Source organism: Rhagoletis pomonella, unplaced genomic scaffold (genome assembly GCF_013731165.1).
Source record: "Rhagoletis pomonella isolate Grant_MI unplaced genomic scaffold, Rhpom_1.0 Rhpom_scaffold_01504, whole genome shotgun sequence".
Classification (NCBI taxonomy): domain Eukaryota; kingdom Metazoa; phylum Arthropoda; class Insecta; order Diptera; family Tephritidae; genus Rhagoletis; species Rhagoletis pomonella.
In genome coordinates this window covers 19,426-35,085 of record NW_023460058.1, presented here as the reverse complement: position 1 = coordinate 35,085, position 15,660 = coordinate 19,426, and the positions used below count along the sequence as shown (strand labels likewise).

The 15,660-nt window shown below is 37.8% G+C and overlaps 2 protein-coding genes across 2 annotated transcripts; one reads left to right on the top strand and one right to left on the bottom strand.

Annotated features, from left to right (window-relative positions):
• The first annotated feature begins 770 nt into the window (after positions 1-770).
• Positions 771-13,968, top strand: LOC118752431 (cell division cycle 7-related protein kinase-like). The gene is made up of 3 exons (XM_036487351.1): positions 771-2,383; positions 3,979-4,201; positions 10,725-13,968. The coding sequence occupies exons 1-3, from the start codon at positions 1,855-1,857 to the stop codon at positions 12,379-12,381; spliced, it is 2,409 nt and encodes an 802-aa protein (XP_036343244.1). The 5' UTR covers positions 771-1,854; the 3' UTR covers positions 12,382-13,968.
• Positions 13,969-14,197: 229 nt separating this feature from the next.
• Positions 14,198-15,024, bottom strand: LOC118752432 (zinc finger protein 593 homolog). The gene is made up of 2 exons (XM_036487352.1): positions 14,913-15,024; positions 14,198-14,844 (listed from the first exon to the last, which is right to left on the bottom strand). Exon 2 carries the CDS (start codon positions 14,778-14,780, stop codon positions 14,313-14,315), a length of 468 nt encoding a protein of 155 aa, XP_036343245.1. The 5' UTR covers positions 14,781-14,844; positions 14,913-15,024; the 3' UTR covers positions 14,198-14,312.
• Between the last annotated feature and the right edge of the window lie 636 nt (positions 15,025-15,660).

Sequence of the window (15,660 nt, the reverse complement as noted above, 5' to 3'; positions counted from 1 at the left end):
TAGTTATCGGCAAATCGTAGAAGATGCAGAAACGGATAAGTACGGCACTGTCGTTTGCTAATCGTTGTGCACGCATTGTTTGTTTACATTTTATGGGGGAAAATTAGTGAAAAAGTTAATATTTGCATTAAAATTGTATAAAAATTAGTATTTTTTTGCATAAAATCTGTGGAAATTATTAAAAAGTGGATAATTGCATTAAAATTTAATAAATATGAGCGTTTTAACTATAAAATATGACGAAATTGTATTAAGTCTCTGTGTGCATACACAAAACACATTCCAGGAAAAGAAAAGAAGAGATATTACTGGAAAATTACGTCTAGAAATGTTGCAGCACAGTCTATATTTAAAAAATTGCAGGTTTTTGTAAATATTTCGCGAAAATATCAACCAAAAAAAACAGAAAATACCTGCTCCAAGTGAATTTTTAGACGCCAAATGAATTGAAATATCACGACCAAGTGTGCAGAAGTGTAATCGTCATGTAATCGTTGCTTCATGACGATAACTATGACTCAACTATGATTGGACGACCAATGAGCAGAAAGCCTAAGTATGCACAATGGCCAAGACGTATTCGTACAAGGTGTGTTGTAAGATCAGCTGATTTCTTTGCCTTACATGTATTTTGTTTTTGCTTTTACTGATTTGACAAACATCCATCAAAACCAAAAACAAAATACATGTAAACTTTGGACGAATTGAGATTTGACATAAAACCCGGAATGCAATATACATGTGGTTGTTGTTGCTGTAATCTAAATTCGCCAGTAACACCACCAAGGCGAATCTATACAAAGGTGTCTTGACAATGTTGTCTGGTGTAAACCGCAAATCGAGCTGTCTCAACTGAAACCACCTTCTATTATTGCATCGTGGTCAAAAAGATGTGTTTGTTATAATTTTGTTTTGTTTTACTGATTGTCAATGTATGTATATGTTGTAATTGTTGTTTTTGTTTGCTAACACCACCTTGTATAAAATCGCCTTGGATGTGGATTAACAAGAAATATCGATACGTCGACAAGTGGTCGATTAGAATAATGTCGATGCATCTAAGCAAAACATCGATGTTTTTTTGGAATCCCTGACACCGGGCTCAATTCATCTTGCCGTCATTCTCGCAGCAAACTCGATTTTCGGCAACTGACAGGCAGGAAGCGTGGCGGATTTATTTTTCAATAATTTTTCATATTTTCACATTAGTAAAATTCCCATTTGTTATTTATCTACATCAACATTTCATTCGACCATACGGCAAATAAAACAAAAAAATTCAAATACAATTCGATCGACCGAATTGGACGGTAAACAAATTTTTTGTCGTGCAAAATTTTTTGTAAGTCGCAGGACCGAAAGGGAAATTTGTATGAGTTCGGTTGGAAGTGAATTAAGTAATTCTAATTCCCATACATTTTGGCATCTGCCTGGCAAATGCAGGTAAATCGTTTTACGGTGTGTCGTTGGGTCTATCTTGAACTACCTCAAGAGCAGAGTTGAAATAAGGATTAGTGCTGTGAAAATTTTGTCGTGGAGTATCCAAAACTATCGGGAATAAAGGGGCTTCGCGGAGGGTGAAGCACGCCCAAAGGCGTAGTGAAAATCGCCCTTTGCAAAACGAGCAAACGGTGATTTTTAGTGAAGGATTTACGCCCAGGGCTTAAGCATCAACATATACAAGCGTCAGTTGTTATTGTACCAGCAGCCGCAGCTGGAAAAACAACGCCGGAAAAACCATCACAAATATCACCAGTTACACAAAAACCATTGCCTAAAATTGCTCCAACTCGTCAAATCCCACAGAAGTTCCGGCCCCGTAAGAAGCCGGAAGGTGAGCCAAGGAGGAAAAAAATGGAAAAGAAGTCACATAAAGCAACACGTAATGGCAATATAATAGTAGCTGGTGCCAGTTCCGGCATCTCAACCGGTGGCAGCGCAGTTGCACCCGTCACGACGCTTTCCATACCCACCCGCACAACTGGCCATAAGCAGCACACGCCCAGCGGTAGCGTAGTAGCCGCAACTGGCGCTGCTGGCGGTGGTGGTGTCAGTAGTAGTGGGAAACACCGCAGCAGCAACTCGGGTCATCACTATCACAGTCATCACACACACATTACTAGTCATCCCCAACACCACCAGCACACCACACACACCAGCACAGCGAATCAAACGCAGGAAGCAACGCAAGTGCAGCATTCGACGCTACATGCCCCGAATCCCGCGATATTGCTAGCAGTCGGCAAAGCGGCTAACGAAGCCAGCCGGGGCACGAAAGTTACGGGTACACAAGTCACCAACGCTATGGAACATATAGCGACAGCGCTAACAACAGTCAGTCCCAAGTTGGCAACGACGGCGGCGATGCGCAACAAAAACGAAGGTAAGCTTACTTGACACAGTGTTTAACGTTTGATCGAATGTAAATAAGTCGTAAGTGAGAAAAGCCAGTTAGCGTGTGTAGAAAAAAAAAATAATACGTACATAGATGATAAAAAAATAAGGCATTTGCTTATCGGGCATTTATATAGATGATGTATGTGCGCTGTGTGTTTTGTGTTGTACAAACATAAATAAAACTGGTAAAAGTAACGACCTTTGTTAAGGTTGCTGTCCGCGTTTGCTAAAATACGTTAGAGAGCATGTGGGTGAAGGGGAGATGGTGGCGCAAGTTTTTTTAATCACAATTGGGCACTTGTGATAACCACATTTTCGTTTTTTGATGTATTAATGGGCTTTCTGCTTGTGAAGTTCCCTCGCTATCTGGCTTCTTCACACTACAAATGCATATCATCGTTAAAAGTACAAAACCGCGTATCGTCATTCTGCAAAACCGCGTAACTGACTTTGGCTGCCAAAAATTGGATTTGCTCACACAAGCTCTTGGCTCAATCCCTATCCATTCGTCCTGAAATATACTAGCCAGAAATGCGATTGCTTTATAAAAAAGAGAACCATTTTGAAATATGAGTGTTTGTACGCTCTAGAAAATAATTTTTACAACTTCACATACACGGATTTGCATTTTTCTGATATGCAGTTTTGCACTTTAAACGACGATATGCATTTACATCAATATGTATTTAGTTAAATAAGCTTAGAATTGCCTATTATCACATGTATTAGTAAAAAACTATATATATATTTTTAAAATCTGTTTTTTTAGTACAATCTATCAACCAAAATCAAAAAAAAATATAAATTTCATAGAAAATATCATTTTATAAATAAACTTCTTTAAACATATTTTATTTTTTATGAATAAGGCCATATTTCTTTAATAAATCTATTATTAGCATTATACTTAAACAATCAAGCCACAAATACATATGTAAATGTTATGTATGACACGTTTACTTTGCTCACCCGTGCATTTCTACTATCATTAAAATCATTAATTTATCTACTTTCATATGTACATACAAACATATCGTCGTTTAAAGTACAAAACCGCGTATCGTCATTCTGCAAAACCGCGTAACAGACGTTGGCTGCCAAAAAATGGGATTTGCTCACACAAGCTCTTGGCTAAATCCTTATCCATTCGTCCTGAAATATACTAGCCAGAAATGCGATTGCTTTATAAAAAAGAGAACCATTTTGAAATATGAGTGTTGTTACTCTCTAGAGAATAATTTATGCTACCTCACATACGCGGTTTTGCATTCAAACATATGCTCATACATAATATTTGCTAAATCGTGGCTACTCATTAAACCATTATTTATTATGTATTAGTAATGTGATGTGGAATTTACATAGCTAAGTACGTACATACATATACATACATATGTATAGCACTTCACCTTTGTTTATATTTATTGTTATCAATCAATAATTTCTAAGTTCATATATCTTTAGTATATCTATACATGCACATACTTAGATACATATGTATGTGCCTTCATACGTACGTACGTCACAAATGTAAATTATTAAAGCTTTTTATTAATCATTTAATTTTTTTTTTATTTGTAGAGGCTATCAACGACTTACGTCAACGCATTCCCGAAATCGAAAATATTTTCGATGTACACAGCCGTATCGGCAATGGCACCTTCAGTACGGTGCTGCTGGGAACTTTGAAGAAGGAACGCGGTTTGCCGGAGCATATGCGACGTAAATTCGCAATAAAACATCACATACCCACCAGTCATCCGGATAGGATAATGAAGGAGCTGCAGTGCATGGCGAAAATTGGGTAAGTGACAGTGTTGGTGAAAATTTGGAATATTTAGTTTATTACGATACGTAAGATGGTCTATAAGGAATGTGTAGCAGCTCCTTAAATTGTCAGAATTTTAATTTGAAGACCTTCCTAGGCCGCCTAAAATGTTCAATATCGTTGGAAAGTCGTTTCTCCTTTTAAAACGGACTCGTGCAACTTTACCTTCTTAAAATAGTATTTATATTAAAAAAAAAAAACTATTCCTGTCTATGTTTATCGAAATTAGCGTCACTCGACTTTTTATTTTAGGCTCGTAATCATTTTTCTACAAATCGTTACTTTAACATCGAAAGGTCCTTTCGCATATCGTCGCTGAAATACAAAAAGCCGTAACTAAGTAAACATCCAAAATTCCTTTTTGATTGATTAGGATGAATTTCATCGAATTATAAATTCCCACATCGTTTTAGCAATTATAAATTTTAGTCAGTTTCGGTTTTTTACATTTCAGCGACTATGCGTTAAGCATTTTTATATTAAGGTAACGATATTTATGTATATTTTGTGACTCAATATAATCATTAGCTATAGAAGCTACAGTAGTGTGCACTGAAACAGGGTCAATAAATTCATAAAGTTTAAAAAAAAATATAAACGCTTATCCTTGCATCGGCTTTGCAATATACAAAAAACTTAGTTTTTCAAAACTTTAAAAGTGGTGAGAAATGAATAAGGCTCTAAAAATTTGAAAAAGCTGAATGCTGCGAAAAAATAAATTCGCTTCGAATAACTTAAAGCTTTTTGGAACTCTTCTATGTAATTAGCGACTTTTTCCATATTTTTTAGGAATTATATGAGAAACGTACGCCACTATTTTACTAAATTTGTAGATTTCCTTCTTGGGGATAAAGCGTATTGCAAAAAGTGTAATAATATGTATATGTAGATAATTTCAGTAGCCCGTTCATTTCTTTTCTCTCTCAATTTTTGTATGTTGTCGCACAAAAGGGAAATAATTCCTTTTTTTTCTACCAATGTATGGGCCTTTTGGAGGAGTTCTCCTAAATCTACTACTTTAGGTTATAAAGAAATTATATAAACGTGGTAAAATCATACTTCTTTAAATAATTCATGTAAGATTCATATCAAACCCATATGTTTTATTCCAACTTAAAAAGAATATTGCAATTCGCTTGCAAACTTATACATTCGCTTCAATTGTAAATAGGAAAAGCCCTACTAGAAGGCATGCAGAGTCTCAAAAACTTTGAAATTCTTAAAAACTGCATACAGGCATTGCTTTATTGCCTGGCGCTGTATATGTTGAGAATATAGATGGCACTTCTTTAATTTATGAGCCTACAGAGTCAGCATCCAAAGAAATATATCTAAAAATAACCACATCTTTGTTGTGTACTTCCACAGAATTTTATCTGATGGCTAATTTCGCAAATTCTACACAAAATGTTAGTCATATTTTCCATACATAATTATTTTAAATACATTTGAATGCTTCTATCAAGAAAATTAGAGCACGACCATCAAAAGCATTCGTACCATTGTCAAGAGAAATACGCTTCTAATTCTTTCTTTTTGTTTTTGCAACAAAAATAAAACTTGTAAAATATTGCCACTCACGCGCCCAAGCGCTGACGTCGTCAACAGCACATTAAATTATGGTGGGGGCTTATGACGTACATACATGTATTTCAGCAAAAATTAAAAATTCCTTTGCAAAGATTTTCGTATCGAAATAAATCCACTGCTAAAGTGCACGCACATGGCATATGGTATGTACATTTTGTATGTAAATATGTGTACCAGTTAGCAGGTATACATACATATATATCGTTACCTTAATATAGAAAGGCCCTAACTCATATAGTCGCTGAAATGCAAAAAGCCGTAACTGACTAAAATTTTTAATTGCTTAAAATGATGTGGGGACTTATAATTCGATGAAATACATCATAATCAATCAAAACAGGAATTTTAAATTTTAACTTAGTTACGGCTTTTTATATTTCAGCGACGATGTGAGATAGGACCTTTCTATATTAAGGTAACGATATGTAGTAGGTTTGTACACTGCCTCTACTTGATCGGGTGAAAAGGCCATTACTCGTATAGTTGACTGCCGAGCACTTCCTTTGCCTTTAGTGTATTTGTGGTACGCCTACGGATTCATTGCTGGCACGAAAATTTCGCAATTGTAGGCGCTGAGTATCTACATACATATGTATATAGGACAGTCAATCAATAAAGTTTAGGTACATCGATTTTTTTGCAATACGGGCAACTCTTTTCTAGTTATTTTATTTATCGCAACTTTTTTATAATTCTACAACATAAATCCCTAAAATCAGAGCTCCAAACCTTAGGCAAAATTAAAGTAAATTCTGCGAATTTTCATTAAAATATAGCACTTTTTAATTACACTCTTTTGAAAAAAGTTGAGTATGCAGTTGATTTTGTAGCCCATGCAATTTTAGTGCAATAATGTACATACAAGTCTGAGGTAGCTAGGACTTACCAATGATTTTTGACACATTTTTTTTGTTAAAGGAGTCGCTCATTTTCTCTACATAAAAAATTTTCGATTTTATTATTATATGGAGAAAATGAACACATTCAACAAAAAAAAAATTGCAAAAAATCATTGGTAAGCCCTAGCTACCTCAGACTTGTACATACATTATTGCCCTAAAATTGAATGGGCTTGAATAGTGCATACTCAGTTTTTTTTTTTAAGAGTGTAATTAAAAAGTGTAATATTTTGATGGAAATTGGCAGAATTTTCTTTAATTTGGTACAAGGTTTGGAGCTATAATTTTTATGGCCTTGGTCATAGAATCAACCATATTTTTATAAAAAAAATTGGGAAAAATAATATAATTAAAAGAGCAACAACCAACAGTTGCCCGTATTGCATAAAAATCGATGTACCTAAACTTAATTGATGGACTGTATGTACGTGCATGCTTCTGCGAATGTGCGTAGATTAACATCTGCTTACAAATGTACCCACTGAGTATACTGTGCATTCGTACTGGGTCTGGGGCTGTAACCACTGGTGGCGGCCGGCTTTCAGCAGCACTCATTCAATGCGAATTAACGTCAACATCAAACTATTTTCTAAATGCGCATGTTAAAAGAGCAACAGCCAACCTTTCCACCCCGTTGCGTCGTCCACGAGCACGTGCACACACCGCCCACCGCAATTAGAGCCGAATTGAGGGTGATTGTGTTTGTGCTGTTGCTGCCCTGTAGGATCTCGGAATAGACGGCAGGAGATTGTAAGTAGTCCAAAGTTTAGTCCAAGCACATGTAAAATTCTATTTACATTTAACATTGAATGCCCTAGGCTCGGTTGTTGTTGTTGTTGTAGCAGCAGTGCTCAACCCCCCAGATTTGTCATGTGTCGTCGTCTTCATCCTCCGACTCTGTGAGCCTGAGGCCGAGAAAGCGGGCTGCGTCCAATTGTCTGCTTCAGCATTACATTGTAACCAATTTTAGATAACAAAATAAAATAAAATAAAATAAAAAATTAAACTTGCCCCAGCTGCGATGCGAACCGGGGTTCTCTGATTTTTTAAGCGGATGCTCTCTCTACATGCCAGCGTCGTACATATAACTTCGTTGACTAAATGCCTACATATCAGTAAATGGTTAATTTTACCCATTGTCCGCTTTTGCATGACATTGTAACCAGTTTTAGATCAAAACTCATACTTTATGCATTTTTTGCACAATTCACCTGTTTTTCATTACATTTATTTAAATTTTTGGACTATCTTTGGTCTAGATACAAAGCTCCTAGACCTAAGATTGTATTTTTCGGGTAATTGCACCAATTTTTCCTTCAAGGTGGTGACTACACGGTCAATCGATCGCCACTGACGTACGAGCACTTGAGCACAATTAACATTGCAGACGTTGCTGCTGGCTTCGTCGTTGTCGGCTCGTAAGCACTTTGCGTAAATATCAACATACAATTGCCGTCTGGTTTGTGCCTGTATCGGTATCTGTATTGTGGTCGGTGTAACCTTCACCTTCGCTCCGCCGTTGAAGGCAATTGTACGCCAGCAAAGTGGCAGTTGTTGCTGTTCCTGCTGTAATATACTTCCAGATCAATATAGCGTCTCATTACCATGTCTGGCTCTTCCCTCTCGTCTTTCGCATGGCCGGCTGGTTGGGGTAGTGCTTAACGCGCGCGGTGTGTGCGTGGCAAAGCGTGCACTATCGCTCATTGCATGTACATATACTAGTTGATTAGATTCCACTTTGCTTTGTGACTATTTTGTTGCCTCTGTTTTATTCTTTCCTCTTTTTGTCGCTTTATTCATCTTTGATAGCTGCTTCTAAAAGTGGACGGAACGTCACAGCGTATCGACGACGTATGTACGTCACAAGCAAATTTATTTATATTCCGCTTTCAGTGCGACGTGATGAAAGGTTGGCTGTCGGTCTGACTTTCTGCCTACCTAGGGGTGGTAGGTCGGCAGCCAAAGTGTGCCGTTAACCATCAGACTGCACAGCGTCTAAGGTGCGCTAGTGAGTGGCGTGTTTTACGCTTTCAAATGTCAACAATTCATTTCAGATCTCATTTTTAAGCGGCTACACACTTGTTCCAAGTGCAATGATGGGCGGAATGGGGCGACCCCAACTGCTAAACAACTCACCCACAGCTGCATATCACACGGCAGGCGCTTATACTTACATACGTGAATAAAGTTCAAGATTGCTTTATTTATTTTTTATATTTACATACATACATATGAAAGATGTATGTGGAGCTGTTACATACATATGTTCATACATGCATCCCTACAACGTCAGTGAGGCGCATGTTTTTGAATGAGGCGCTTGGGCGGGTGCGGGAACGGCATGACGTCCGCTGACGCTTCCTCTATGAGCTGCCAGTCACTCGCTCAGGCTTCGTTGTGTTGCTTTTTTTGTTGGGTTTAATTTTATTCAACGAATTTTTATTTACGTAAATAACAGCGCGAACACTTTCTCGTCTTTCTGTCGATGATAATTGCCAATATAAATTTTTTGAGCTTTTCAGTGAATTGAATTTTTTGTTGTAAATTATTTCGCTTGACGCACTTTGCTGTTAATATTTAATCAATCCATTTTCTATGGCGGGTTTAACGATTTGTGGTTCAAGGAGAAAAATTGTTTTTTTTTTAGTAAATAAATTTGAAATGTATGAGAAAAAATTAATAGTTTTAATAAAATTTATGAAAAAACTAATAGTTTTAATGTTGTTTTTAAAACAAAACTTTTTCAAATAGGTACCTTTATTTCTGCACGTCTTTTAATTCACTAGGAATGTTTTATCTTTTTTTATGTTTCTCTTATTATTGTTGTAGCCACCGAAATAAATTTTCTTAATTTTCTCACTCAGTGAAAGCAATTTTAGGATAGCTTCATAGAACAGAAGCTGACCAGCTGGGTCACTCCTGGAAATACAGCAGCCACATTCAGACCATCTTTTGGGCAAAATGGTGGGTGCGGATTTCTATTCTATCGTTTTTCCGCAATTTTTTTATAAACTATGCTTCATACTACATCAAAAAACATTAAAAATATAATTTCTAAACTTTTTGCGAAACTCGGGAAAATTCAATAAATATTCATGCAAATTTTCAACTTTTTAACCAGATTTTTTAGAATTCCTTTGAGTATGCAGATTTGTAGCGCAATACATTTTATTGCAATAAAGTGGAAATTTGAAGTATCTAGGACTTACCGTGGATTTTTGACAATTTTTTCAGGCAGTCTCTTCCTTTAAAAATAAATGTTCGAAAATACTGTGTGTGGAAAAATGCTAAACACCTTCAAAAAAATCTCAAAAATCAAAGCAATTTTCGACTAACTTCAAACTTGCATTTTTTATACTAGAATTTAATGGGCTGCAAAACTCAAGAACTCAAAAAATCGGATTAAAAAGTTTAAAATTTGCATGAAAATTTATTAAATTTTAGGAAATTCTGCGCAAAGTTTAGAAATTATTATTTTTATTTATTATTATTATTTTTTTTATGTTTTTTTTTGTTGTAGAATGAACCATATTTTTATGAAATTTATAGTAAAAAACGCATGAAAAATTTTAAAAGCACCTATACTTTCGCTAAAATCCCAGTTTTTTCACATTTTCTTTATTCATTCTTTTTATACATCATATGTATATTTATTAAATTTTAAACAATTAAAACTTGTTTCATATCCAAAATTTTTCATAAATCTATTTAATGCTAAAGAATTATTGCAAACATCAATTTTAAATGAATTAGTAGTTACTGATTTATAGAAGGTATCGTACTTTTCCAAATTACCGTTATATGGGATGTGGGCGTGGTTATCGTTCGATTTCAAGAATTTTCAGCCATTTCTACCTAGCAACAAAATTTTATCTATACCAGCGCTCCATGTACATATGTACATACATATAGACGCCAGGTTTACAATTTCTTGAGAGTACAGTTCTGCATTATATCTCATTTAAGCCTATCACATATCATCACTCACATTTTCCCGTTTCTCTTTTCAGCGGCACCGACAATGTCGTCGGCATCAACTGCTGCATACGCTACAACGAATCGGTGGCCTTTATCATGCCGTACATGCAACACGATCGTTTTCACGACTTCTTCAACAAAATGGAGCTGTCCGAGTTGCAGCACTACATGCGGAATTTGCTGATCGCCCTGCGGCACGTCCACAAATTCAATGTCATTCACCGCGACGTGAAGCCTAGCAACTTTTTGTACAACCGACGCAAGCGCCAATTCCTGCTGGTAGACTTCGGCCTGGCGCAACAGGTGCCCACATCTCATGTGGCGAACACGCTGGAAGGGGGCTGTGAACAGCCGCTCTCATTGGCGATGGGCTCGGAAGGCAAGCGTCCGCGCGACGGCGAAGACTCGGCGTCCAACAGAACGGCCGATTCGAATGGCAGCGTGGCGGCTGGTGACGCTTATGGCGGATCAAAGCGTCCGCGTTGCACCGGGCCACATGGCGATCAGGAATTTACCGCAAATGCGACGCCCAATGCGCGTGTCGCCAACAGCTGCATAGTTGGCGGTTCGCCATTCAAGATGCCACTGAAGCAATTGAACGAGATCACTGCGACGGGCGGCAACAAGACTAGCGCTTTGGGCGCGGTTTCCAACCTAGCAATGGGAAGCGGCACGAACGCGACCAACCACAACAACAACGCCGGCGATAATGGCATTTGCGAGGCGCAGCTAGGACGGCAGGTAAAGTCCGCCATACTCGGAAGCTCGGCAAGCACCCGCCTGCAGCAGAAATTGCGTCAAAGCGGAGGCGGCATGCGCAGTCCCAACAGTGCCGCACAGGATGCTGCAGCCACCGGCTCGAATGCCGGCGCAGCACAGTGCATGGAGAGCTGCTTGGCCAACAAATACAACACCAATCGCAATATGAGCGTCACCAACGGCCCGAAGTGCGTGTGCTATGGCAATCCGCAGGTCTGCAACATCTGCCTCGTCAAAAAAGAGATGCACGCATCACGCGCCGGCACGCCCGGCTATCGGCCGCCTGAAGTGCTACTGAAGTATGCCGATCAGACCACTGCGGTTGACATTTGGGCTGCGGGCGTCATATTCCTCTCCATACTGTCATCGGTGTACCCGTTTTTCAAGGCGCCGAACGACTTTGTGGCGCTTGCTGAGATGGTCACCATATTCGGCGACAAGACCATACGTAAGACCGCCTTCATACTCGACCGCTTGGTGACGCTGAGCCAAAAGACGCGGCCGCTGGACCTACGCAAGCTGTGTGTGCGCTTTCGAAATCGCGTGAAATTCAGCTCACCAGAGCTGCTGAAGAAGTATCAGCGGCCGGATGGTACCTGTGAAGTGTGTCGCAACTGTGATCAATTCTACTTCAACTGCTTGTGCACGGAAACCAACTACAACACCGAACCGCTGGACGGCGATGACCCTTTCCCCGCAAGCGCCTACGATTTGCTGTACAAACTGCTCGAAGTGAATCCACATCAACGCATCACCGCTGATGAGGCGCTCAAACATCCCTTCTTCAGTGAAATGGCCACCACCAGCAGCAGCCAGAGTTCAAGTGTTACTAGTAACATCAATAATAATAATAATAATAATGTAAATAGAACGGCTATCTCCATAGAGAGCACACAGAAGAAGGGTGCACGTGATAAAGTAGAACCTTGAAGTTTGCGCAAATGACGTGGCAAATGTGGGGGGAAGGGGAGAGAGAAACCTAAAGAAACTGCAAGTTAGACAGCCCTCCAAAATGTTCGTTAATTGTCTGCGAGTTGCAAATTGTTGAGATTGTTTGTGGACCTCAGTCATACGTAGTAAATCATGAATACCGGTCAGCGCAGTATAGGCGCGCATGTGCCTGTGTTTGTGCAGTTACCGGACCCCAAATCGCCTTGTTAAATTGTACGACGATCATTTCGTATTCTGATGTATTTATTATGATTAGAAACTAATAGCAATCGTTTTGGCCCAGTCTAAATCGAAGGATGATGTCTGTAAAAATTTTACAAATGCGTTTGGAAATATTGTGAATCATAGCGTAGTAGTGTTTTTATGTAATATACTAGTATAAAATATATTTTTCAAAATCATGCAAAAATGCGATGATTACTAAGAAGAGAGCAAAGGGACCCAGTGACCGAACTCCTTAGCCGGCAGCTAGCCACTACGGAAAGTGGCATCATTTCGAAAAGTACCCAGTTAAATTGTAAATTACACGCTTTATTTGATGATTATGCTTTCATTTGTTTTTTTTTTCTTTTTTGTTGAAAATTTGCGCTTACACATAATTTTTAGTTACTTATAATTTATTTAGTATTATTACAGCAAATAAAAGGGTAAACGTTACAAATATGTATTTAGATTTTCTTTTTATGATTTTTTTTACAGTTTACTGTGCAATATTAAAACAAAATTATTAGATTAGAAATGTATATTTGTGTGTAATTTTGTGTATGTCGTGTGATTTAGAATTGATAATTTAATATAGAACGTACTAATTGAAATTAAAATTATTTGTTGAACTACAAAAACTTAGAGGTTTTGTTTCATAGTTCGTAGCATATGTATTTTTGTTATATTTTGCTTTATTAGACGGCATCGATACGCATCTGTACTATATATGTACATATGTACATACATTCGTCGTTTAAAGTACAATGCCGCATATCAAGATAAGCAAAACCTCGTATGGGAGGCTACCCAAATTTTACCTGGAGAGAGCAAAAAATGTCTTATTTCACAACGGTACTCTCTTTAACTCCAATTATCTCTACTTTAAATCTCTAAATATCGATATTTTGATACGAATGGATAAGGCTTGATGCCAGGAGTTTCCGGTGAGAAAATTTAATTTTTGGCACAAATGTCTGCTACGAGGTTTTGCAGATCCACGGATACGCGGGTTTGCGCTTTAAAGGACGATATGCTTCTGAGTAGAGATAGTATTTTGAAACCTATATTTAGCTTTCATTTTTAAACTATTATTGATGGAAATATCCAACATACGCATCCATGGATAAATGCCGAATTGGAACATAGTTGTGCAAATAAGGCATCCCTATCAATTACAGTTTGGAAATAAAAGAGACTGATGCCTTGGCTTGACAGGGCCAATAATAATCCTGGCTAATAAAAACCCTCTGTAGGAACTGCCACCAACATTAACATACCTGGAGCTGAAGACAACCATCATTGAATCTAAATCACCAATATTTATCGGCACCTTGTGATGTAGAAGCAACTAAAGACGGCGTGAGCTGAATATCCTCTGCTATCGAAACAGTTCCTCTTGGAGCACCACCTCCCCCAAATGATGCTCTTTTTCCTTCTTTTATTAGCGCACCTTAGCTGAGATTCTATTCCTAGTACTTTGCGTAGAAATACTTTGGCCTACATATTAAACATTTACATTTTTCAACCAATTATTACCAAGTGCGATTATTCTCGCGTTGCTTGAAAAAAGGTTAAAGTAATATTCCGGCAATTTTAAATCTAACGCACGTTTTTATTAACAGTTTTTACATTTTACAAATGAAATGATACATATTTTGTTAGTATCATTCCTTAGTCCCAAAAAGGAGTATTTCCATTTCCTCCACCTATGATTGCATTTTCTCAACTTTTCGCTTAGTTTTAGGCACTTTATCTTCCTCCAATTTTTCATCGACCCGTATGCGTTTTCCCTTTTTGACCTGCTCTTTTGTGGGTTGTGTTTCCATTACCCGTTTTTTTGGAGCTTTGTAGCTACCCTGTCCGGCAGCACGTTCAGCTTCCTCCACCGTGTATGGCTCCAATTCTAACGCCTTCATACGACGTTTGTGCACTTTGGTGCGAAAATGTGCTTGCATTGCATGATCGTCGATGAAGTATTTGGCACAGTGTACACAGTAGAATTGCGCGAATCCAGGCTGATCGAGATCCACCGGTTGATTGATGAGCTCTGCTGATTGTGTACGCAAATCGTCGTCAATTTGGTCGAGATCACGTCGCCGACTGCGCACACGCCAACGGCGACGTAGGTGCGTGTCACCGGAGTGCATTTTCTTGCGCTTCTGTACCATACCCATTTTGATGCAGCTCTTTTGAAGATTACAGTTGCACGGAACTAATTTGAAATGCGAAGTGTGGAAGCTAAATTGGAGGTAAAATTTCTAATTAGTTTAAAGCTTTTTATTTAATTGAAAAAAATGAGAAATTACCAAACTGCTATTTTGGACGACCACGAGTTTCTGTTTTTATACTGCGTACGCTTTCCCACACAAACAACAAAAACAAAATGATTTTGACATTTTCTTCCACATGATGTACGCAATAGAAAACGAAGAGAAGAGAAGGTGTATAAACTCTGAATGGCAACTTTTTCCAGCCAACAACTGGCGAAGTGTATTTCATCAAACCAAGTTTTTTTCATCACTATAGTTGCGTTCCAGATGCTTCACGATATTCACGATTTGCAGGAACAGCTGTTTTCTCCATTAATAAACCTTATGGGAGGTGGTCACCTGGAACGACTACCTGTAAAAACCTGCAAATCGTGAAGCATCTGGAACGCAACTTATTTAACCAGTACACCTACATATTTTATAAACCTTCAATTTCAAATAAAAAATTTCCCTACAAAAATTATTTGATTATGTATTATACACTCTTATAAAGTTTATTTGAAACACACATTTTCTTTTAAAATACCTTTATTTTAACAGCCCTATTTGCGTGCAATGACAAAACTCTCTGCTATAACTATTGTCATGCTTATAATCAATTGTCACGTTTAGGTGTACAGAGGGCAATTTGAAAGCTCTAACGCTGACAATTGCTATTATTTTTGTGGTGACCTATTGAGTACGTGACAACGCTAAAACACATGTTAATATTTTAAATTTTATTAATTTTGCCGAAAAAAGTTACAAATTTGTATTAATATGGTCACATATCAATATTATCTCA